The sequence below is a fragment of the Pyrgilauda ruficollis genome, unplaced genomic scaffold (genome assembly GCF_017590135.1).
Source record: "Pyrgilauda ruficollis isolate IOZ18807 unplaced genomic scaffold, ASM1759013v1 scaffold84, whole genome shotgun sequence".
Classification (NCBI taxonomy): Eukaryota; Metazoa; Chordata; class Aves; order Passeriformes; family Passeridae; genus Pyrgilauda; species Pyrgilauda ruficollis.
This window is the reverse complement of record NW_024530377.1, coordinates 577,656-601,716: the sequence shown is the minus strand read 5'-3', so window position 1 is coordinate 601,716 and position 24,061 is coordinate 577,656. Positions and strand designations below refer to the sequence as shown.

The 24,061-nt window shown below is 46.4% G+C and overlaps 1 protein-coding gene across 1 annotated transcript in view; it reads left to right on the top strand.

Moving 5' to 3' along the window:
- The window catches only part of KCNJ6 (potassium inwardly rectifying channel subfamily J member 6), a 35,176-nt gene extending 14,945 nt beyond the window's left edge, over nucleotides 1–20,231 (top strand). The window contains exon 2 of the mRNA XM_041487769.1: nucleotides 19,906–20,231. Coding sequence (XP_041343703.1) covers nucleotides 19,906–20,231 — 326 coding nt within the window. The remainder of the gene's footprint in view (nucleotides 1–19,905) is intronic.
- The last annotated feature ends 3,830 nt before the right edge of the window (nucleotides 20,232–24,061 follow it).

The following is a 24,061-nucleotide window of genomic DNA, read 5'->3' as shown; positions in this document are numbered from 1 at the left end:
TGAAGGCCTGGTGTTAAAGAGACCTGGGAACAGTTGGAGTCTGTCAAGGAAGAAATGTGATTTTCTCAGTGAGTTTTGAACCACAGATTGCTGGGAAACCTCTGAGTTCATAAGATTGCAATAAACACCAGGAAAGGGCCTGGGCTGAGGCCACTCAAATACACATGGTCACTCAAATCCCAGGCAAAATGAGCAACAAGGCCCTCTAACTCTTTTTGTGGGAAGATGTGTGGGAAGAAAGGTTGGAGAAAGGCAGAGGGATTGATATAAATCAAAACTCACTTGCTAACACAGAGCTCCTCGTGGCTGTCATTTGAGTTATGGTTTAAGGTCAACCAGGTCCTCCACTGCAGACTCAGAGACCAATAATTGTGCTGAGAAAGGAAGTATCTGCTCAGTATAAAACATTTTCAGCAGAGATTATGGTTCATTTTCTTTTCCTACCAGTTTAAAAGTTGTACAAGTCCGTCAAGGAGGAGGAAAGGAAATTTGCTGGTGCAGAAGGGTTTGTTTATGGCATAAACACATTTTGATGGTAAAACACAGCCTTTTGGAAGGCCTTGCTGCTGCCCAGAGCACACTTTTTTGTCTCAAGATGCTAAGATCCTGAGCTGGAGCAGTTTTCAGGGCATGTGAGAGCACTTGAGTTCACTAAATCAGCAGAAAGATTTGTTGCTTTGAGTCAAGTCTAACCACGTCATCACCAGGGATTTTGCATAATCACTGCACTGAGATTTCACATCCAGACCAAAAGATATCCCATGAAATCTATCTCAAATGTTCTATTTATAAGGGGTTGGTGCAGGTTTTCTACTTCCTCCCCTCTGTCTCCTGTCAGAACAATGGAATGAAAGACCATTTATGAAAAAAATGTGAGCAGTACATCAAGTTCTGATTTTGAATGCCCAAATTTCGCGTGATGCGCTTTTCTTCCACATTGGAATGAGATTCTGAGGAGGGGAAATGCTCAGATCCCAGTCTTTTGACCTTGTTTGGCTTTGGGTTGATCCCACAGAGAGAAAGCAGTGACAAGCCCAGCACAGGTGGTGTGCTTCAAAAGGCAGGATGGGCAAGAAAGAGAAGAGCAGAGGGGCTGCAGATTCAGAGGTGGAACCTGCTTCAAAAAAGAATAGAACCTTTCAGCATCAACCCAACATTGCTGCCTCTGCCCTCCAGCTGCTCCTGCTGCTGTGGGCACATGCTGAGTTATCCTTTGTCTTGGTTTGAAAGGACAGGTGTCTGCAAAGGAAGGCAGGAGCCTACCCTGAAATGGAAAATGTAAACCCCCTCCCTCCAAATTATTATAATTTTCAAATCAAGGGGCTCTCAGGCAAAGATATGGGAATAACAGATCTTTACTAGGAAAATTAAAAATACAATGCAATAGTACAACCAAAACCAACACTGCCAGAGTGAGGACATGCCCTGTCCCCCTGTGGGTCAGGGTGGTGGCACAGTCCCATCCCATGGGGGCTCAGCCCTCCTGCAGTGCCAGCTGTGGTTCTGCTGGAGCAGGGATCCTGCACAAGGCTGGAGTTTTCCTCTGAAGCTCCAGGGCTGCTGGAGATGGGCCTGCTCTTCCTCTGGGAATGCAGTGGGCAGAGGCTGCTGTGCTGTTCCAGGCTCAGATTGTATCCAGGTAGGAATGCTTGGCTCCTGCCCTGGGCGGAGCATCTCCCCATGGGATGCTGGAATTTGATCAGCCCTGCAGGGACACTCCCTGGCCATGGACAGCAGAGATCTCCTGGAGGGAGGATTGGCTGTGGGAGAGATAAAGAAAAAACTGCCCAAAGAACAGCAGAGAACTGCCCCAGCTCTGACAGGCGGGAATTGAACACACACCTAGGCATAGTTTGTAACCTGGGACATCCTTGCAGAAGCAGCGATTTCTGCCCAAAAAATAAGGGAACAGCATCACACAGCCTTGAGATAAAACTCAGATTGGGCCACAGGAATGAAACACTTTGTGGCAGGATCAGAAATGGATCCCAGGTGTGACAGAGATGCTGGCGTGGCCCAGGTGGACAGAGCAGATCCCTCCCTCCCATCTCACCCTCTGCCTCGTTGTTTCCACAGCTGAAAAAGTGAGCACACAGCTCCCCCAGACTTCAGCTGCACAGCTCAGTGATAACTGAGACTCATTTTTAGGCAATTTGCATGGATGGGAGCAATTACAGCCAAGGCACATCAACAGAGAATCAAGCCCTGCATCTAGTGTTGGTAATGCTCTTAATAATAACAACCCCCCTTTCCTGGAAGAGAACATTAAACCTGTTCAAAATACAGTATTTTTTTCCAAATGATAGTATTTCTCCCCTCCTACACTACTTCTACCTTAATCATCTGACTCCCACATATCTGGCTCGACTTCAATGACAGTCTCCTCTACTTGTTTAAAAGTCATGTTATTTCCACTGCCATCAAAAAGGCAGGATTTTCAAGTGAAGTTATTAAAGTTTCCAACACAAGGAACAGTGCGTGGGTACTGCTGAAGTCAACTCTCAGGAATGAAAAAGAGATTCCTTCACTTCTACCAGAGGATTGAGCCTCCCTTCCCTCTGGGGCTAGCATACACCTGTATTTATGATGATGTTTTTTCTGTCTGCAAAGCATCTCAAATGTATAGTCTGCTCCACAGTGAGCCCAGTGATCCAAACCTGAATTTCCTTCAAAAAAAACAACTAGGGACCAGTCCTTCCTGGTGCTGGATGAATGGAAAAATACTTGGGTATTATTGTGTTCAAAGTCTTCTAACCAAAATAAAAAATACTAAAAAAAAAAAAGAAAAAAAAAAAAAAGCAATGGATGAACCAAACTTTCCCCCTGGAGGCTGCACAAGGCCATCCCATCTCCTTATCTGCCACCCAGGGCCCCAATTTATTACAGCCAAGAGTAATTAGGTCTAATCCACTGCCTGATTCCCACCCAGCTGCTAAGCCCCTCATAGTGGACACAGAAGAAGGAACTTTTAATACTTTAATTGGAAAAAATCCCTTCAATGCTGACCTGCAGCTGTTCACCTCGAGCTCTGTGTCTGTGCTGACACATCGTGGGCTTTAATCAACTTCACTGAGTTTCAACAAGTTTTTGCAGCAGCCCCCTGTGCAAGCACAGGCTTTGTCAAGGGACAGCGGTTTATTCATTTTGTGCCACTGATCTGAGCTGAGAGATGAGGAATTAATCTCAAAGCAATTCAGTGTTTTGGGAGAGTTTCAGCTCCTTTTCCACGCAGCTTTCTCAGCAGCTGTCAGCTCACTGCAGGGCTTCATTTGCTGAATCCACCTCCCTGCATTTTCACCTCATTAGCTGCCCTTTCACAAGTCCTGTTCAGACCCTCTGAATTCAGCAGGATCGGGAGGTGGAGGGATGTTCCAGCTGCTGCAGCAGGAAAGGTTTGTGAAAACTGCATTATGCAGCACCTACACTTGCAATGAATTAAATCCTCCAGGTTCATTCATTCGTTGTTTCAAAACCTGTCAGAGCACCTTAATCAAATTACAGCCTTCACTCAGCTCAGGATTACACCTGATGGTGTGTCAGTCTGACATTCTGCCGTCCTTTGATGAGGAAAGAGAAACGAACAGACAAAAAGGAAAAGGAAAGAAAGTTTTTTTAATATCAGAAGTAGTCCATCCCTTCCCTTCATCAGCAGAACTGTATGCTACCTGTGATGGCTATTGGGTTTTTTTTAAATTTTGATCCATTCTATTTTGTGTTTGTTTTGGTTTTTTTAATATCAGAAGTAGTCCATCCCTTCCCTTCATCAGCAGACCTGTATGCTACCTGTGATGGCTATTGGTTTTTTTTTTTTTTTAAATTTTGGTCCATTCTATTTTGTGTTTGTTTTAAAAAGATAAAGTTAAAAACATCTGGCATTTCTGGTGGCAACTATTGAGTTTTAGTTGTCATAGGAGTTTCTTCCTCAGTCTCGCCTCTGTACAAACAGAAAATTCCATTTTGACCACCTTTCCCCAGGATGGAAACAATCTAGGGTTATTTGGGTCCCATGGAATGATCACCTGGGAAACAAGCACAGGTTTAAATTCTCTCTAGAGATGGAATGGCAGGTGAGGTGTTTGGCATTCAGCATGGATTGGACCCATGGATTTATGGCCAGTGTTGCTTTGGGTAGGAGATGAAAAGGGGCCCAAAGTCAGTTGATTCACCTGAAATGTGGGGGAGCCACCAGCTGCTCTTGAGACTTGCCCAAAATCTTTCATTCTGGACTAACTCCAATGAAAATCTTCCTTCAGTAGAAAAACCAGCAACAACAACCTTAAGCTCTTGTGTGGAAAACATCCAGTGTGAGTCTGGAGAGCAGGCTGCCTGTCTGGGATCTGATGGTGGCAGAATTCAGCTGCAGGAGGTTTGGCCCATGGCTGAGTGTGCCAGTGCCCAGCCTGACTGCCCATTTCTGCTGTGGTCAGCTTGGCTTGTATCCTCATGGCAAGGGTGAGCCAAAGGGAGAGCAGCATTTGGGCTCTCACAGTCCCTCTTCCAGTGTCTCTCCCTGGCTTGGAGTCTGACTTAGAGCAGCAGATTAAAATTAAAATTAAAATTGTCCAGTTGAAGTTGTCGCAGTTGATGTGGCAGTGCCCTGCTGGGTCATCCTCCGCCCCCTCACACCCCAGAGCAGCTGGAGCCCTGCTCAGCACCGAGCACAGCCACGTGCTGACACCAAAAAAGAAGAGGGAATTGTCTGTTTAGTCAGCACAGCTGAGGGAATTAGCAAAAAAAGGAATTTATCCCTCTCTGTTTTTCACGCCTCCTTCGGAGCATGCAGTCCAAAGCACAGGGACCTGCTTTGGGTGGAGGAGTGGTGGCGATGCCAAACTTGGACTCTTTCAATGCTCTTCCAGTCCTGGGAATGTTTGTTCTATCAGTAGCTTGTAAAATCATTTTTGGCCTCAGCCTACAGCCCCAAAGCAGCAGCCACTCAGGATCAGAGGGGGTGGTGGCACCTCTCACCCCACTCCTTCCCCAGAAGGATTTGCTCAGACTCTGGGCTTTTGGATGGTCCCATCTGGCTGATCCCTGTTTCCTGGGATAGGGGGAGAGCTCCAGGAGCAGGAACAGGCTGCTTTAGTGCTGTTTTGCCCCTCTGAAGCAGCACAATGCAGCATTAGCACAGGGAAGGATCTGGTCCATTAACTTTTGCAATGAGCTTATCAAGGGAGATGGCAGCGCTGGTGGGAAAACAAGACATTCAAAGCTCCTTGCAAATCCAAACTCTCCTCCTCTAAAGCATCACACCTCATCAGCTGTGCTTGTAGCTCTCTCTCCTACAGATGACAGGGTAAAAAAAGGCTGCAAAGTGGATTTTCTCCTGCGGTTGTCATCTTAATCTCCATCTTTCTCCTGTTAGCAACAAGCTCCAGCATTATCCCGGAGTTTTGCAGAGTCAGGGCTCTGACTGTGCTCCTTCTTTGGAGAGAATTGTTCACAGCAATTTAGCTCAAGGTACCACACAGCAGCAGCAGGCCAGGCTGGTTTGGCTTGAACATGGCACAGTATATCGTGGAAACCTGTGGGATTGTTGCCACATTATTCATGAGGTGAATTAAACCTTCTAGAGGTGAATAACACCAGGCATGACACCCTCATCTTGGGGTTGTTTCCTTTGGAAGGTTCTTTCTGTTGTCACTCTGACACATTTGCATTCAGAAAACATCAGTCTGATTAAGCAGCCACGTGAAAAACTGGAGAATTTCCCCAAAGATCCCAAAAGGGATCCTGAAGAGTGTTTCCATTCCCACAGAGAACTTGCTACCTGCTCTCATCCAGAATGAATCCACTCCCTGCTGAAAGCCAAGTACTCAGCAGGAAGATACTTTGGGCTTTTGTGAAGCTTGGTTTGGGTCTTTGGTGACTTTGGACCCTCTGGCTGGCTGGAGCCTGGGGAGCCACTGCTGGGCCCAAAAAACACCAACCACAAGGAGCCTGTTCACAAGGGAATCCCAGTCCTGAGTGGGGGGAGCACAGCTCACAGAGCCACAGCATGGTTTGGGTTGGAAGGAACATAAAACCCACCCAGTGCCACCCCTGCCATGGCAGGGACACCTTCCACTGTGCCAGGCTGCTCCAGCCCCAGTGTCCAGCCTGGCCTTGGGCACTGCCAGGGATCCAGGGGCAGCCACAGCTGCTCTGGCAATTCCATCCCAGCCCCTGCCCACCCTGCCAGGGAACAATTCCTCATTCCCAAGATCCCATCCAGCCCTGCCCTCTGGCACTGGGAGCCATTCCCTGTGTGCTGTCCCTGCATGCCCTGGAAATTGTCTCTCTCCAGGTTTCCTGGGGCTCCTTCAGGCCCTGCAAGGCCACCCTGAGCTCAGCCCAAAGCTTCTCCTGTGCAGCTGAACAATCCCAGCTGTGCCAGCCTTTCCTGCCAGCACAGCTGCTCCATCCCTCTGCTCATCCTGGAGCCTCCTCTGGGCTGGATCAAACAGTTTCTCATTCTCAGTCAGGACAGTGAAGGATGCATTAATCACCTCCTCTTTCAGTGACAGACACAAACACCCCCAGGGACACACAAACAACCTGTCCACGTTCCCAAGGAAATTTATTAAGTGCAAGCCTTCATCTGACCGAATTTTGAGGAATGCTCCCTGAAATGCTGGCCTTGAATTCTGTGTCCAGTCGTGGCAGCAGCCCCTGATTAGCTGGGCTTTAATCCCTGTGCTGCCATCTGAGAGAATCACAGGAGGTTACATTCATATTCCTGGTGAGACCAGAGCAAACCCTTTGCTCTGTGATTAATAATGTGTTAAGCCACAGTTCCAAATTATTTCAACTTCTCAATGGTTATGGGAACATTTACAAGACTGATGGCTGGGCCTGACACTGCCAAGAGGCTGAAAGAGCTGTCATTTATTACAGGGATTTCTTGTAGCCAAATTGTGTAACACTACCCTCCTAAGCTGCAGGAAAAGAATTATGAGCTTTGCCACAGCATCTTCCCAAATTAGAAACTGAGTGAAGCTTTCAGCACTACAAATGTTTTTGTGAGTGGAGAGAGGGAGGAAGTGAGGAAATGCCATTAGACTTCACCAAAAATACAAAACCCCAAACATTTCTGGACTGTGGTGGTGCAGCAGAGATGCACTCGTTGGGTTGGCTGATTTAATCCTGCCACACCACAATATTTTGTGGTGATTTTTTGCTCAGTTTCACCATGTGTTTGTAATCATGGAATCCCAGAATGGTTTGGCTTGGAAGGGGCCTTAAAAATCATTTTGTTCCAGTCTCTTCCATGGGCAGGGACACTTTCCATTATCCCAGGTTGTTCAGAGCTCCATCCAACCTGGCCTTGGACACTTTCAGGGATGGGGCATCCACATCACCTGACCTATTCATGATTTCCCAAATATTTTCTTTTAACAACTTTTTAACCCTCCCAGTGCCGCTCTGTTGTCTTCTCCCTGCTGCCAGTTAAATTCTCTTCTCCTCCCTTCTTATGACACAAGGAATTTTCTCCTTTGATGATAATCAGCAGGTCTCATTAAGCATTTGAAGGAGCTGAGGATTTCCAAGGCTCCCACATCAAGGATTTGCTAATTTTGGACACATGGGAAGGTGGAGTTGCTGTCCTTGGTGTCCCTGCACATGCCACAGCCCCGTGTCACCCCAGCTCCCCCAGGCAAAGGCTCCATTATTCTGGGAGCAGGGAATTTTCAATCGTGATTAAAAGAAGGAGAGAGCTCCACTGCACAGAGAACAGGAAAAGGCTGAGGAAGCAAATTGCTGCTCCAGGAAAACACTTTGGTGTTCTGGGACTGTTTCATCTGATCCTCCTCTGCTCCCCAAACAACCCATCCACTTTTGCACCCATACCCTGCCCTGCTTAAAGCAGAGGAGAGAAAAGTCTTGGGAAAGATGCTGAGATCTGCTGAGACCTCAGTACTGAGCCAAAACTTGGGTTGAAATAGCAGGACCTGGGGAAAAAAAAAAAAAAGTTGTTCCAAAACTTTAGCTCTCCCTGAAATCCAAATCAGTGCTCCAGGCCAAAAAATCCTCCTGGTTCCAACAGAGGCCAATAAAAATCCAGCTGGACAAAATTCCACCTGGAATTCCATCCTGAATCAGGATGTTCAAATCCTCAGCACAGCCTTTCTTGGCTGCACACCTTCCATGAGGCCTCTGGGCAAGTTCGCTGTTCCCTTCCTCAACTTCCCCACTGGAAAAAGAAAAATAATAACAAATCCCTACCTTGGAGAACTCCAGATAAAAGGTCATGGGAAATAACAGCCAAATATTGCTGGTTCTGTTCTTCCTGAGCTTCAGTAATTCCTTCCCTGCTGGGCTGGTGGATGCTCATGCAAACTTACAGGCAAAGTACTTTCTGTGCCTGTGTTGTTGTGTTTGCATTGACCTGCACTTCCAGCAGAATTGGAATAAAATGTAATTGGAAAATTGATAGGAAACACAAGAAACAAATGATCTGGGTTGTACTGAGTGAGTTGCAGTTCATGCTCTGTGGAAGCATGTGCCATGTGCAATGTCAGGATTTAGGTTGGGATGGGGTTGTTGTATTTCCAATTAATTTCCAGTAGTCACATTCCTACTGGGAATAAGCAATTGCTGGTTTGTCTCCCTCTTCCCTTTACAAATGTGTGATTAAGGTGAATAAAGAGTCTTCATTCTTTGAGACAGCTCTGAGAAGCTGAGCTCAGCTTAGCCAGGCAGGAGTTCAGCCTTGGTGGGAGACTGAGCATTTCCTCACCTCGGGGCCCAGATGTTCAGCTTTGAGGAGAAGCCAAGGTGGCCCTACTGATCTGTCACCTGTCCCAGAGCACCTCCCAGTTTTAGGTAAAGGGCCTTGTGCACAATATTTGCTCCTTTTGTCTCTCTGGTTAAAATGAACCCCTCTTCTTGGAGTACAAAGTGAGGGCAGTGGATTTGATTTGGCAGCCAGGGAAAAGTTTATTGTGGTGGGAGGAGAGAAGGGCTCAGAGCTGGTTGGATGCAGCATTATCCCAATGTCTTCTTGAACATCTCCCAGACCCACATCCCTTTTATCACCTGCCTTGTGTCCATCCTGTCCCACGAGTCCTCCCAGATGTTGTGATGGACTCTGCAGGAAGTACCAGAGGGAATAAACCCATCCCCCAGCACCCAAACCTGATCCACTGCAAGCATGAAGGAGAGAATCCCAGAATCCCAGAATGGTTTGGGTTGGAGGAATCTTAAAGCCCATCCAGTGCCACCCCTGCCATGGGCAGGGACACCTTCCACTGTCCCAGGCTGCTCCAAGTCCCAGTGTCCAACCTGGCCTTGGGCACTGCCAGGGATCCAGGGGCAGCCACAGCTGCTCTGGCAATTCCATCCCAGCCCCTGCCCACCCTGCCAGGGAAGGATTTCTCCCTGATATCCCATCTAACTCTACTTTCTGTCAGTTTGAAGCCATTGCCCTTGTCCTGTCTAAGACTTGGGAAGTTTTCAAAGAGACCACACCAAATTTTATTTCTCTTTCCCACCCTGGAGCTTAAACACACCTCAGGAACCCAGCAGGAGCCAGGGGATGCTGTCCCACGAGCAGACCTCTGTTAGGATGCTTGGGACTTAGCAAGGATCCCATGGAGATGTAAAACTGTGGAGATCTGAGTCAGGTCTGCAGTGTGGAACAGCAAAATCCCCATTTACAGAATCACAGAATTCACAGAATGTGTTCCCAGCCCCTCTCCAACCTCGCTGTCCCCTCTGGAAGTGCTCTGTGTCCCAAGGTCCTTCCTTGGAAGATGCTGCTGGTTTGAACTGCTGCTGCTGGGGCTAGAATCAGGAAATTTAAAATTTTTACATTAAACACTCACATGAACATTAGAGACAGAGGGTTTTAGCCAGAAGTGCCTGGGTTTAGCTCTTTCCCTGTTCACCTCTGAGCCCGGGAGCATTGATTTTGGTGAGGCAGGACACCTGGGAGTGAGGGATGTCCAGTTTGTGCTCCTTGTCCAATGTCTGCATCAAGGCAGGGTTCCAAAGCAGCAGTGCTCTGGCAGCAGCAGTAAAAGCTGCAGGAGAGAGGCTGGGGCACCGTGTTTGTCATGCAGGAGAATTTGGGCTGCAGCTGGTGTCACAACTGCCTCAAAGCCATTGGGAATCAGCAGGAAATCAAGGAAAGCACCATCCTGAGCTCAGAGAGAGTTCAGCAAGGTACATCCTTCAAATAATCCCTCCCTGCCACAACCACACGAAATCCTGCCCGGACATTCCCAAAGCAACTTTTGCAATAATCTCTCGATTATTTTCCAGGCATTGCTGCTGCTTTTTTTTTTTTTTTTTTTTTTTTTTTTTCCTTTTTTTTTTTTCCTTTGACACGCTCTCACTTCCAAGGCATCTCTGCTGGGAGAAGAGTGCCACCTCATGACTGATGCTGAGGATGGAACGAGTCCCGGCAGGGAAGCTGGGATTGAGCTGGGATTGAGCAGGACAGGGACAGCTCCTGCCCCGGGCAGCTTTTCACCCACACCACAACACCCTGAGACCACCACCCCCTCCAAAACTCGTGTTTGTGTGCTTTGCTGAACACAAAACCCAGGGCTGAACACGAGTTCATTCATTATTAAGGAGAGCTGACATTATGGAGACTTTTATACAAAGTTTTCCCTGCTTTGAAAGCCCCCTCATTTAATTTCAGACTCTTTTCCATCATCTTAAGCACCTCTCCTCTGGGAATTCTGCAATTTGGATGTGAGCACCCTCACCTTGCTTCCCTTTCCACACGCACTCTTCTCAAGTTCTTTATTTTTTCCTTACTAAAACCAACAAATTTTTCCTCAGATTTTTCATCTAAGGTAATTATTGTTCAACCAAGGAAAATTTAAAAGTCCTAATGACTCTTTGTTGCTTGCACAAGTGAGGTGCAGGTGTCAAAGAAACTTAGAATTTCTCTGTTCCACCACCAGTTTGGACTGTTTGAGGAAAATCTGACACATTTTGCCATAGATTGATTTGTCTACACTCCTCCAGAAACAATTAGTTTAAATATTATCAGTTTAAATATGAAGAAATAGGAAAAAAAATAGCTTTTTGCTGTCTTTTTGCTGGTTTTGGTCCCCTCTTTCCCTACTTTAAATTAATTCAGGCATTGAGGAAAATGCCAGACTGAAGAGCCCAGAGCTTGAAGTGTGTTGTTCCTATTTTTTTTTTCCATAATAGAAATATCGGGAGAGTAGAGCTGAAGCTTTCTTAAAATCCTAACCCTATTCCTGCTCTTCTCCTTTATTGGACCCATTGCTAAATGTGGGAAATAATTAAAGATCCCAATCAGCTTCTTCCATCCCACCTCCAATAAAATCAAAGTCAGTGAAAACCATGTAAATATTATTTTTTTCCAAAATGGCCATTGATCTACCAGCAGGTGTATTAATAGCCCCTGCTATTGGACAGGATGCCAAGCAGATAAATTTGGATACAGAAGCTGACATAACTTAAATATTAAATAGCATTTCAGCAGTGAAAGATTTTGCATCTCATTCCCCCAGGCAGCCACTTTCTGCTCCCTCCTGCATCTCAAAAATATGCTGCTCATGTTGTCAGATAGCCAAATATTATTAACCTGAAAGCATCAACTTAATAAGTCTCATCCCATGAACAGAAAAAAAAAAAAAAAAAAAAACAAAACAACTCAGAATAAAAATCAAAACCCACTTGCTACTCAGTGGGAGGATTTTACAGCACAGATGATTTTCAGTGCAGAACTGCAAGAAGGCCTGCAAAAGTTCATCAAAAATCAGAGCTGCAGGGAGCCTGGCATTGGCTGAGTCTTTTGTTGTGATCAAGATATCAATAAACCCTCATTTAAATTTTAATTAAAGACCGTTGTTGTGTCAGATGAACTTGGAGCTTAACGTGTTTAATGGTTTCCCTTGAAGAGATTTTTATAAAGGGCTTGATCAATCACATTAAATAATGACATGAACAAATGTTAGGTTGCTTAAATTCTCTCCCACTAAGAAAATTAAAGGGGATAAGATCTACTACCCAAGCCCATCACTTAAAATAGTAACAAAACCAGCCCAGATATTCCTCCTCCTTCCAGAGCTTGGGATTTAGAGCTTTCTTCTGCAAACCATGGAGCTCCTCTCCCCCAGTCCTCTTGTGACTCCTTCAGGTGAAGCAGAAGACAAAAATATCGTCTCTGAGCATGGGATATCTTTAGAAAAGCTGATTTCTTCAAGTTTTCTCTTCTGAAATCAAGTTCCACCCACCCACGTGCGGCTCGTCCCAGCCCACCTAAAAGGATGCAGCGTTACAAAACCACCCCAGCGACCCCACTGAGCTGGGCTGTGCCTTCCCAAAAATTCCAGTGATTTTGGAACTGGAATTGGGCTGTGCCTTCGCGAAAATTCTAGTGATTTTGGAACTGGAATTGGGCTGTGCCTTCCCAAAAATTCCAGTGATTTTGGAACTGGAATTGGGCTGTGCCTTCGCGAAAATTCTAGTGATTTTGGAACTGGAATTGGGCTGTGCCTTCCCAAAAATTCCAGTGATTTTGGAACCTTTGCTTGTGCTGCATTTCCAAGCATCACTTCTCAGCAGCATCTGCCTGGCAGGAGCAAGTGCTTTACCCCGAGCTCTCTTTCATCTCCCCCTCTGCTCTCACAGCAACCAGGCTTCAGCCACAAACCTCAAAACAACCCCCAGAATATTTGGTGGGTGATTCACAGATTTTGCTGTCAAAAAGCTCCCAATCTTGCCTTGTTTCCTGGATTTCACAGCATGCCAAGCTGCGTGTTCACACTGTTTTGTCTTTAATCCTGGCGTCGCAAACATTTCCACAGGAAAATGTGACATTTTTATAAAAAGCTCCAAGTCGGGAAAGTTCAGCACGGAGCAAACCTTGGATGTTCAGCATTTTAAGGAGAGGAACAAAAGCCACCCAAACATGCAGACTGGAATTAGGTGTGGAAGAAGTGGTGGAACAGACCACACTTCTATTTTAATGAAATGTTTATCCCCCAGCCGTGACAGCACAAATGTGCAGCAGGTACAAAGTGTCACAGAAAATGCTTCTTTTGCAGCAAACACCATTCCAAGGAAAGGAATTTTTTCTCCCAGCCATCCCTTGGCATTAATTCCCCTGAGTAGGAATTGAGCAGTGCCTTGTTTTGGTGTCAGTCCCATTGCACTGGGGGCTGAGTTCCTGTTCCCCAGGTGGGGTGCAGATGTTGAGGGTTGTGTTTATTTTTCCACTAAAGATTGACTCTCCATGCATGTTTCTTGAAGGATGCCATCTTGGAAGACCTCCTGCACAAAAAAATGTTCAATCCTTTCTCAAGGCCAAATGCATTTCACAGAATCTCAGAATTCCAGGATGATTTGGGCTGGAAGGGACATTAAAGTGTCACCCCTGCCATGGCAGGGACACCTTCCACTGTGCCAGGCTGCTCCAAGCCCCAGTGTCCAACCTGGCCTTGGGCACTGCCAGGGATCCAGGGGCAGCCACAGCTGCTCTGGGCACCCTGTGCCAGGGCCTGCCCAACCTCACAGGAAAGGATTTTTTCCCAACATCCCACCTAAACTTGTAATTTTTCAGTTGGGAGCCATTCCCTGTGTGCTGTCCCTGCATGCCCTGGAAATTGTCTCTCTCCAGGTTTCCTGGGGCTCCTTCAGGCCCTGCAAGGCCACCCTGAGCTCAGCCCAAAGCTTCTCCTGTGCAGCTGAACAATCCCAGCTGTGCCAGCCTTTCCTGCCAGCAGAGCTGCTCCATCCCTCTGCTCATCCTGGAGCCTCCTCTGGGCTCTCTGCAGCAGCTCCAGCTCCTCCCTGTGCTGGGACAGGGCTGGGGCAGCTCTCAGGTGGGCTCTCACCTGAGGGGGCACAGGGGCACAATCCCAATCCCTTTCCTGCTGCCCACCTGCTTTGGATGCAGCCCAGCTCACATTTGCCTTTCTGGGATGCAAATGCACATTTCTGAGTTGGGCATTTTCTATTCTTCACTTCCTACTTGTATTTTATATGTGCCCAGTTCCCATCTTCTGCCTCCCCAGCAATGAGTGGAGAGAGAGGAACCTGCTTCTGATCCACCCAGAATCCTCTCAGTTCCATCCAGATCCACACAGGGTCCTCTTAGCTCCATCCAAATCCATCCAGGACCCTCTCAACTCCATCCACATCCACCCAGGATCCTCACAGCTTCATTCAGATCCATCCAGGATCCTCTCAGCTCCATCCAGGTCCACCCAGGATCCTCTCAGCTCCCTCCACATCCATCCAGGATCCTCTCAGCTCCATGCAGATCCATCCAGAATCCTCTCAGCTCCATGAAGATCCATCCAGAATCCTCTTATCTCCATGCAGATCCATCCAGGATCCTCTCAGCTCCAACCACATCCATCCAGGATCCTCTCAGCTCCCTCCACATCCATCCAGGATCCTCTCAGCTCCCTCCACATCCATCCAGGATCCTCTCAGCTCCATGCAGATCCATCCAGAATCCTCTCAGCTCCATGAAGATCCATCCAGAATCCTCTTATCTCCATGCAGATCCATCCAGGATCCTCTCAGCTCCAACCACATCCATCCAGGATCCTCTCAGCTCCCTCCACATCCACCCAGGATCCTCTCAGCCCCATGCAGATCCATCCAGAATCCTCTCAGCTCCATGAAGATCCACCCAGGATCCTCTCAGCTCCATGCAGATCCACCCAGGATCCTCTCAGCCCCTCACTCTGGTGGCTCAGCTCCCACTGCTCAGTGTCAAACCCCACAGGACCCTTCTCCAGGGAAGCAGCAGCTGCCATCAGAATCTTGCTGCCTCTTCCTGGATATTTTCATGGAATTGTGGAGCAGGATGCCCATGAACCATGGCAGGGCAGAACATCCCACCTGCAGGACTGGGGTGAAAGCCCTTGGGTTGTAACAGTGTGTTTTTAGAAGGTCAGGACAGCTCTTCTCCTCACTCAGTGCTTTGGAAAATGGAGCTGCAGCTTCTTTTAACCAAAATTCCCATAAATCCCCCTGTGCTGGGCACCCAGAAGGAAAAAAAAACTCCTGTGTGGTGCTGATTCAAATCTGGGGAAGCTCTGGACCCATAAATGTATCCCAAGAGCCAAACACAGAGCAGGGCAAAAAATCCTGGCATTTCATGTTCCAGCTCCTCCGAACTGAGCTCCCAGTTCTGGAACCAGCTTCTCTCTCCCTGGTCAGATATTATTGGATTTAATAAGTTTCCCAGATTTAGGTGACAGAAAAATGTAATCATCACCCACTGGGAAAAGATCAGCTGAAAAAGAACAGCAAAATTCAGATACATCAGGATTTGCTGGGCACAGCCTAAGTATGAGGCTAAATTGAGGTTAAATACTGGCTGAATTGTACATTTATGGTAAAATTGCATTTTTTGGGTAGAATTACCATCTCTTTACAAGCAGTTTTTTGGGAATATGTTGGTACATTTTGCTAAAAGTGGCAGCACATTTGAGGCTGGATCAGACAAACTCTCCTGCCTCAGCAGGTACCGCTTGTCAGAAAGCAAAAAAATAGACACAAATTACCCAGTATTTAATTCCTGATAGGAGAAACAGTAACCAAGTAAATCAAGCATTTCTAATTCATCATTTTTCCACTGGAAAATACCATTTCATTGGCATTGAGATCTCCTGCTGGGGGAAAAAATGCATTTTAACAGTTTGTAAAAACCTAAAGCATGCCCATTTTTTTTCTTATTTAGGTCTTGCATTACACAATATATCACATTTGAAAAAGTCAGAATGAAACCAGAATGCTTTGACTGATACAAGTTAGATTTTGTTTAGAATTTAACTTAATATAAACTTCATTTTTTTACTGCCTGTTATTTGTTTTAGCAAGAAATAGAATTCAGAGCATCAGAAAGTTCAACTGACTTGAAATTATGGCTTCAATTTCCTTTGCATGTTCATCTCTGTGCAAATGGGAGCTGATAATCTGCGTGTTCTCCTGCAGAGCTGTGATTTTCTTACGGGGTGGGGTGGCCAGAGCAGCTGTTCCAGCCCACTCACTCCATGGCAATTTGGATTTTCTGGATTGAGCTGGTCCCTGCTCCCTCCTGAGCTACCACAGAGACCCCTGAGCAGCATTCACAGATGGTGTCAGCAAATAAAATCTCAAATATGGTGATCTTCTCCCGAGTAAGAAAGGTGAAAATAGAAATATCAAATTCCACGTATCGTTTGCAGGGGAAAAAAAAAAACCACACCAGTTTTACCATTATAAAAGGAAAAAGAAAAGAAACAAAACCCAGCAAAAGTTAACTCCTTGTATTCTAATAAGAATAAAAAACATCTCCTTTCCTCTCCCACTCAACAACCCCACAACACAAGGGTTCCACACCAGACATGCTGAAGCAAAGACATTTAAAATATTTAAAATGCTCCCAGGCACCTGTGCAGTTTTGACTACTTTCAGGACATTTTGACACTTCTCAGGGTGAGATAACCAATTTCCAGGTGTGCTCTGAACCAAGTTATCAGAACCCCTGGGAATTCCTCTTTGCTCTCTCTGAATGACAGATTATATGTGTGTATATATATATATATTTATAGTTATATATATTTATATTTATATATTTTATATATTTTATCTATTTTATCTTTTTTATATTTTATATATTTTATATATTATATATATTTGTGGGGTGTTTACTCAACAATAATAGCTTTACTGTCAGCTGTACCTGAGTTCTATGATTTTATGCTTCCAGCTTTAAAATACTTCAGTGAATTCAGGGTCCAACACAACGTTTTGCTTCCTTCTTTTTATCTTGATTAAAGAGGACCAATTAAGTCCCATGGAGTGTTTCTGACACCAACTTGGTGGCATTCTGGAAATTTTATTCCAAATTTCTCTCTTTCTTTTCTTTTTTTTTTTTTTTTCTTCTTCTTCTTGAGGCAATCATTTTCACACCAGGGAGAGCTGTTTAGTACAAATTTGACAGCAAAAAAACTTGTAGAGGAGGAAGAAGGAAGAGAATCTACTGCCAGCACATCTCCTGCTTTTCCATCTCAGCGTGTTGCTGGCGGCACGGAGGGAAACGGAGCCAGCAAAGCTGGGGAATTTGCCAAAGCCCACACAGGGTCTGCAGGAGAAGAGAGGGATCAAGCAGGGGGTCTTGCCTCCGAGCCTTTGGTTTGTTTTTAAAAGCCCACGCTGCTTTCTTCTTCTCCTGAGCACCCAAAAATAGCCAAGTGACAAATCCTTCAGCAAACAGACTGGAGTGCAGAAGGTCAGCGGGGCACAGAGCACGGCCCTGCCTCGCCGGTGGCTCCTGGGTAGGATCCTGGAAATCCACTTGGGTTTCCTGGAGCTACAAAAAAGGTGCAGGTTCATCCAAGTCCCTCAATATTGGGGTCATTGGAGAGAGACTTCTCTGCAGAGGGACCTTTGGCCTGGAGGGACAGGACACAGGGAATGGCTCCCACTGCCAGAGGGCAGGGCTGGATGGGATCTTGGGAATGAGGAATTGTTCCCTGGCAGGGTGGGCAGGGGCTGGGATGGAATTCCCAGAGCAGCTGTGGCTGCCCCTGGATCCCTGGCAGTGCCCAAGGCCAGGATGAACAGGGTTTGGAGCAGCCTGATCTAGGAGAAGACCCCACCCATGGCAGGGGATGGAACTGGAAGGTTTTGATGTCCCTTCCAACCCAAACCAGTCTGGGATTCTTTGGCCACAGTGATGAAGCAGAATTCTCCCATCTTCTTCCCCTGCCCCAGACAATGTGCAAAACTCAGCTCTAAGGCCACAGGTCAGGGCCTCTGCTGCGTCCTGAGGGCCACAGCTCCATCAGGAGGCTGCAGGAATTTATCTCAAGGGGTTGAGAACTTCCTACATGTAAAAAAACTGCCCCAAGAACAGCAGAGAACTGCCCCAGCTCTGACAGGTGGAAATTGAACACACACCCCCAGGCACAGCTGAGACAAGTTCTCATGGTCTGAATGAACCTTTTGACAAAATAGATCAAAAACCTGTGCAGGGATACCTCAGCAAAGGCTGCTGTGGATACAGAGAGAGTGAAAGAAATTCAACAGGAGCATCACAGGCAAGCAGAAGCCTCAGCTCCCAAATGGAGACCCCAGACCAATTTTTGTCGTCCTGCACAAGAGTGAAACCCCACTCAGCCCAAAAATGGGAACACCCCTGTGCTCCATGCACAGTTTGCTGCTGGGTCTTACTCCAGGCTGAACTGTGAAGCAGAACTCCCACTAAATTATTGAAAACAGCCACTCTTGTGGGATATCCCAGATAATTTAGTGCAGCAGGAATTCTGCCTGGTCCTGCCAAGTGCCAGCAGCAAATTGCTGAACCTCTGTGACTGTCAGAGATGTGCAGCCAGTCATGGGCCATAATTCTTGGCTTCTCATTTCACTGAGAGCCCTTTTTTTAATCCCAGAAATGGAATTTGAAAAGAAAAGGTGCTGTTGTAAAAAAGGGCTGTCTTGAGTAAAACAAAAGCTGAATGAGGCTGTCACTGTGTGGAAATGGCAGGGCTGGAAAATCACTGTGTTTCAGCCCAAACATGGCTTTGATACCTTGATTCTGAAACAACCTTTTCCCCATGATTGTTTTAGAGCATTTTATTTTTGATGGCTCCCATCCCAAAGGGAAACACTGCATGGTACAAGTGCCTGACACAACATTTTATTGTCTAAGCTACCGTGAAATCTTCAATTCCTTGTAGAAGCAAAGACCTTTTCCAGCCCCATTTAAAAGCAAACCAATAAAAAATTTTTAATAATAATAAATAAAACAACAAAAAGCCAAGGTAGCTTGGCTGCCTAAAATAAAAAGTCTCCTTCACCCAATCCCCATAATTTAGTTTCACTGACTTGAAAAATCCTAACTTCCATTCTAGCACTGAAAATGTTTCATCCAGCTGTGGAAAAGGAATGGGAATTAAATCATTGCTGAATGTGAGCCTAAATTAAAAATGGAGATCAACATTTTGGAGGAGGGTTTGTTTTTAATGAGCTATAACTTTCACATAGTCAAATTAATCTTCTTGATTTCTGCAGAAAATTGTCCCTCCTCTTTCCCACCAGGCACAACAATTTTCCTAACCAGAGCAGCAGGATCTCTGAGTACTTGCTTTCCTTGTAATGAAAATTCCAAATTTCCAACTCGTTCCCAAGCTGAATTTCAGCAGTACAGGGATTAGAAACAGATGACTCTTAGGAATGGCAACCTCCTTTGGGAAAACCCATCCAGGGCTCTCTGATCAGATCAGGGAATCAGAGAAATATGAAATCATTTAGGTTGGAGAAGAACTTTCAGATTTTTGAGCCCAACCATCAACCAGCACCACCCCTGTGTTCGGCACTGAACACTGCCTCAGGTGCCACATCCACTGTTTTTGGATATTTCCAGGTTGTGGTGATTGCAGCGGAATTGTTTTGTCTCCCTGCTCTGTGCACAGAGCTCACCATCCCATAATATGAAGCTCAGACCCACACGCTGAAGCAGCACAGAATCTGAAAAAATAGAAAAGCTCAAACCTGAGGCATCAGGGAAACCCTTGGATCATGGGATCAGGGTGGGCTCCAGCAGAGGGAAGCTTTGTTGACAATTCCTGCTACCCTGGGCATGTGCTGAGCGTGGCAGTGGGTTTGTGACAGCCAGGGGACAGAGGATGGCACAGTGCCCCACCCCACCTGAGACCCACAGCAGGTGAGTTGCGGAAGCACAGGCAGAAGAGCAATGTTTAATAAATAAATTATTATTAAAATCTTCGCTGGCAGGCTGAGCCCTTCTTATTCTGCTCATGCACAGGAGGAAAGGGCCTCAGTTTATGCTGCCCAAAGCTGCTTTGTGAGCTCCACCTCGTGTGATGTCAAACCTCATTCTGTCCTTCTTACAGACAGAAAAAATAATAAATTAAAGACTTGGGGAAGCCGTGGGTCCTGATTACAGCACTTGTTCCTTCTCTGTCGTTGCAGGGATGACCTGCCAGGCTCGCAGCTCCTACATCACCAGTGAGATCCTCTGGGGCTATCGCTTCACCCCCGTGCTCACGCTGGAGGATGGCTTCTATGAGGTTGACTACAACAGTTTTCATGAAACCTACGAGACCAACACCCCCGTTTACAGTGCCAAAGAGCTGGCAGAGATGGCCAGCCGAGCAGAACTGCCCCTGACCTGGTCTGTTTCCAGCAAGCTGGACCAACACGCCGAGCTGGAAACGGAGGAGGAGGAGAAGAACCAAGAAGACCAAAACGAAAGAAACGGAGACGTGGCCAACTTGGAGAATGAGTCCAAAGTGTAGAGCCAGAGGAGAAATCAGGGCCACGCCGCCTCCTTTATCTCCTCCCTCTCTGCTCCCTGTTTCTTTCTGCGACACGCCTTTAATTTTTTTCTCTTCCTGTTATTGGTAACTCACGGAAAATAAACACTTTAGATGAGAAACCCAACTTCAACCCAAGAGGTTCCCAGACTAAGCCAAGGCGTGGGTTAAAGCTGCAGCACCCATCAGAGATGGTGGAATCTCCCCCTGGCAGTGACTGATGGCCCCTCTCCAGTGCAGACCTCCAGGTTTATCCACATCAACCACACAAAAACCAATCCCTGAACGCAAAGGAAATGTATGCAAGGGATTTTAAAGGAAAGACTAATTAATGCCCATCAAAGCAATGGGCCTTGACTGAGTTTTTATGTATTTCAGGACAGTTTCACAGACTGGGTGACAGTGGAATGGGCCTTGCAGCTTTAAGAGGAAGGTGAGCAGAGGGACCTGCAATCCCCCACGACCCTGTACATATGCCTTATGTAACTATTTCTCTCTACATTTAGTAATAAACGCCGCATGTACAAAAGTACTGTAGTAAAGAACTTCTAAATAATGTACACAGCTGTGTAATTAATGTAGGTTTAGAAACAGAGCTCTAGAAATATTGGGATGCAAAAACTAACTACCCATCGAGTAGGCATTTCTCTTCAAATATTTGCAGTGTAAAATTGATTTTAATTTATTATTTTTTTCCCCTTCCCTCTATGACTCTTCTAGTGCATAACATTTTCTTCAGTGTACCAGACTGGCAGCTATTTAGAGTACCTCACTGTTGGCCAAACAGATTGTTTCACTCACTCTAAAAAGCCATAAGTCTGGGAGAGGGCAGGGTAGAGAATTGTACTCCTGACATACTGTGAAAATGTTTACAAATAAGGCAAAACCTTCCTGGTTACTCTTTTTTGGGGGCAGTTCGACCGAAAAATTGAGGCTGTGGCAAACTCATGGCTAACCAGAATTTCCTGTGTACTCTTCATATAACGAGCATGTGTCATGTGGAGGTGTTATCCTTAATGTGCAATATCCAGGGAATCTGCTCCCGTGGGATTTCAGTGGAGTAGTTTGCTCCACACAAAAAAACCCCCACACACAAGCCATTGAAAAATGAATGTTGCACCTCAGCCAGTAGATTTTAGCTACTTCAGCTGGGAAATAAACAGCTGGATTTCCTGTGGAGCCGGAATCCATGAAATTTGCAATTTGCTGGTGCTGAGGCACGGGGGGCACAACATCCCTGGGGGTGTCTTCCACCAGGATTCCCAGGAGAACGCACGGATTCTGCCACCCACGCTCAGGGGAGCCATTCCTCAGTGAATTTCTCCACCTTAGATAGCTCCCTGGTTGTTGTAAATCCCTGGAAAACCCTGGGCATTCCATCCACGGGGCAGAGAGGACTCGCATCGCTTCCACGATGAGTGGGGGAGCTCAGCCCCACCAAGAACAGCATTTCTGCCAGCAAAGGAGGAGAAGCTGCAGCCTTAATTTTGGGGTTTTTTTTTCATGCCTGCCTACTCCGGGAAGAAAGAAAACACTGAAGAGAGTCCGAAGCTTTTTTTTTGTACAGAAAAATTTACGTTTAAATAAAAGAGAAAAAAAAAATAAACCTCAGGAGAAACTTGGTGGGCAGGTGGAAAATTTGCACTGTGATATAGCTTTGGCATTAAATTCACACCTCTTTTCTTTTTTTTTTAGTTTTCTTTTTTGCTGGTACAACTGCCCCTCGCTAATTTTCAGAGAGGGTGGCTGATCTGGGGGGGCCTCCAGGTGAGGAGGGCAGAAGGGTTGCACACCAGGGCAGATCAGGCTGGATGGGAAGAGGTTTTTTTTGGTTTCAGCACTGACCATTTTCCCCTAAAAGGCTTTCCCAGGATGCAAGGAATGGTGCAGGATGAGGATTTTGGGTGGATGATTCTGGCAGCTCACTGAAGGTTGGGACATTTCTGGGAGACAGCACTTGGCCACAAGCTCATCCTCCTGCCCAGCATCAGCCCCGTGCTCCAGCCCATCCATCACCACCCCCGTGGCTCCCCACCAGGGCTGCTGAGGGTTTTTAGGGAAAAGTGGCTCCACAGCCCCTCTGGAAGCGTTGGGGAGCCCACGCGCGCCCATCCCGCCAACGGCGCGTGAGCTGAAAGCAAAGCTTTCCCTCCGAGGATAAACCTGCTTTTCACTCTCACAACCCACTGGGCCACTCTAGAAGTCCTTGCTGCAGGTTGAGAAAATTCGTGTTGCAGCTCAGGGCCCTGATGAAACCTTTTTTTTGTGTCCTTCAGCACGGAAAAGGAGACTTTCCGCCACTGGGGCATGCGCATGTGTAAGCTTTATTTTTGTGAATAGGGCACTTACAGCTTAAGGTGTGTGTGTTTTGTCTCTTTCTCTCTCTCCCCCTGTATTTTCTTGTCTTTGGTATCCATGTAGTACGGACTGTAAAGTTTATGAAATCTCATTTTTGTAACATTTATCAGAATTAAAATAAATCACCAAAATTATTTTGAAGTATCACCCAAGAATGCAGATGTCCTGGTGGGTGTCTGTAGCTGTTCTGATCTGCTTCCTTGCCCTACAACACCAAAGCCATGGGAGCATCCCAACAAATTCAGCAGCTGCCAAACCCAGGAGGGACAAAAAAAGCTCTTGAAGATCATTTCAAGTTTTTGTTTTCAAGTCTGGGTTGCTCATGTTCCTCTCTTGGAGTTAAAGAGGTCACTCAGGCCTTCCAAAACCAGGGAAGGATGAAATTCCTGAAATCCCTGTTCTGTTTCCAGCCACAGGGCACCACCCTGGGCTCTTTAGAAAGGGGAAGGCCTGGAATCAGAGCTCCCTTCAGCCCAGGGTGTCCAAAACCACATCCCACTGCTCCCAAAAAACAAACCCTGCCACAAGAGCACCGACAGCTCCAGCCCCTCTGCCAAGGGCTGCCTTGCTCTGGAATTCTCCCAACAGCCCAACTTTCACCTTTGCGTGTGGAAGGATCCCTGCCTCTGGCAGAGGGTGTGGAACTGGATGGTCTTTAAGGAGCCTTCAAACCCAAACCATTCTAGGATGCTATAATTCTATAATTCCAGGATTCTGTGAAATCTTTGGGGTTTTTAATGGAAGCATGGAAAATCCCTCATTCCCTGGGCCCAGCCCACCCATCAAGGTATTTCCTCAGGCTCAGGCAGGAATAATGCCCACGTTTGTCACCTCCTCAGCTGGAGTTTGATCTTGGCTGTCCAGCAGAGCACAGCCCTGGGAGGATGCACTGTGTCATTCCCAGAAAACCTGGGATCTCTGTCCCTCCTGCTTTTTGCAGATTTGAATTGGTGAATTTATACCACTTCCTCAAGTTCTTTGATGAGGGTGGGAATGAGAGGCTCAACATAATTTGTCTCCTGTGCTTTGGGCACCTGGACATTCCTTTAGCAGCCACCACCAGAGCTTCTGGCTCTGGTCAAACATCAAATTTTTACTGCTGTGGTACGCCCTGCCCATCAAAATATCTTTCTTTTCAGAATATCAACCACCTTGAAACCTCACTCAGGCACTTTTTAGGCCATAAATCAAACCTAAAACATGAGGAGTTGGCTTCTCTTCCACTCTTGTTCCCTCAGCTCCCAAACACCCCTTTGGAAACAAGCACAGGGAGAGCAGGCATAAATATGAGCTTTGAGCTGTAAATAATTCTTAAAGACAAGACTTGAAAGCTGTTATTTGTTAATCATTTCCTGAGTGGATTTTAAACTTCTAGGGTTTGGTATTTTGGAGGGGAGAGATGGTGCCAGATGTTCACGAGTCATTTTCTGATTTTAGCTCGAGCTTCTTTCTCC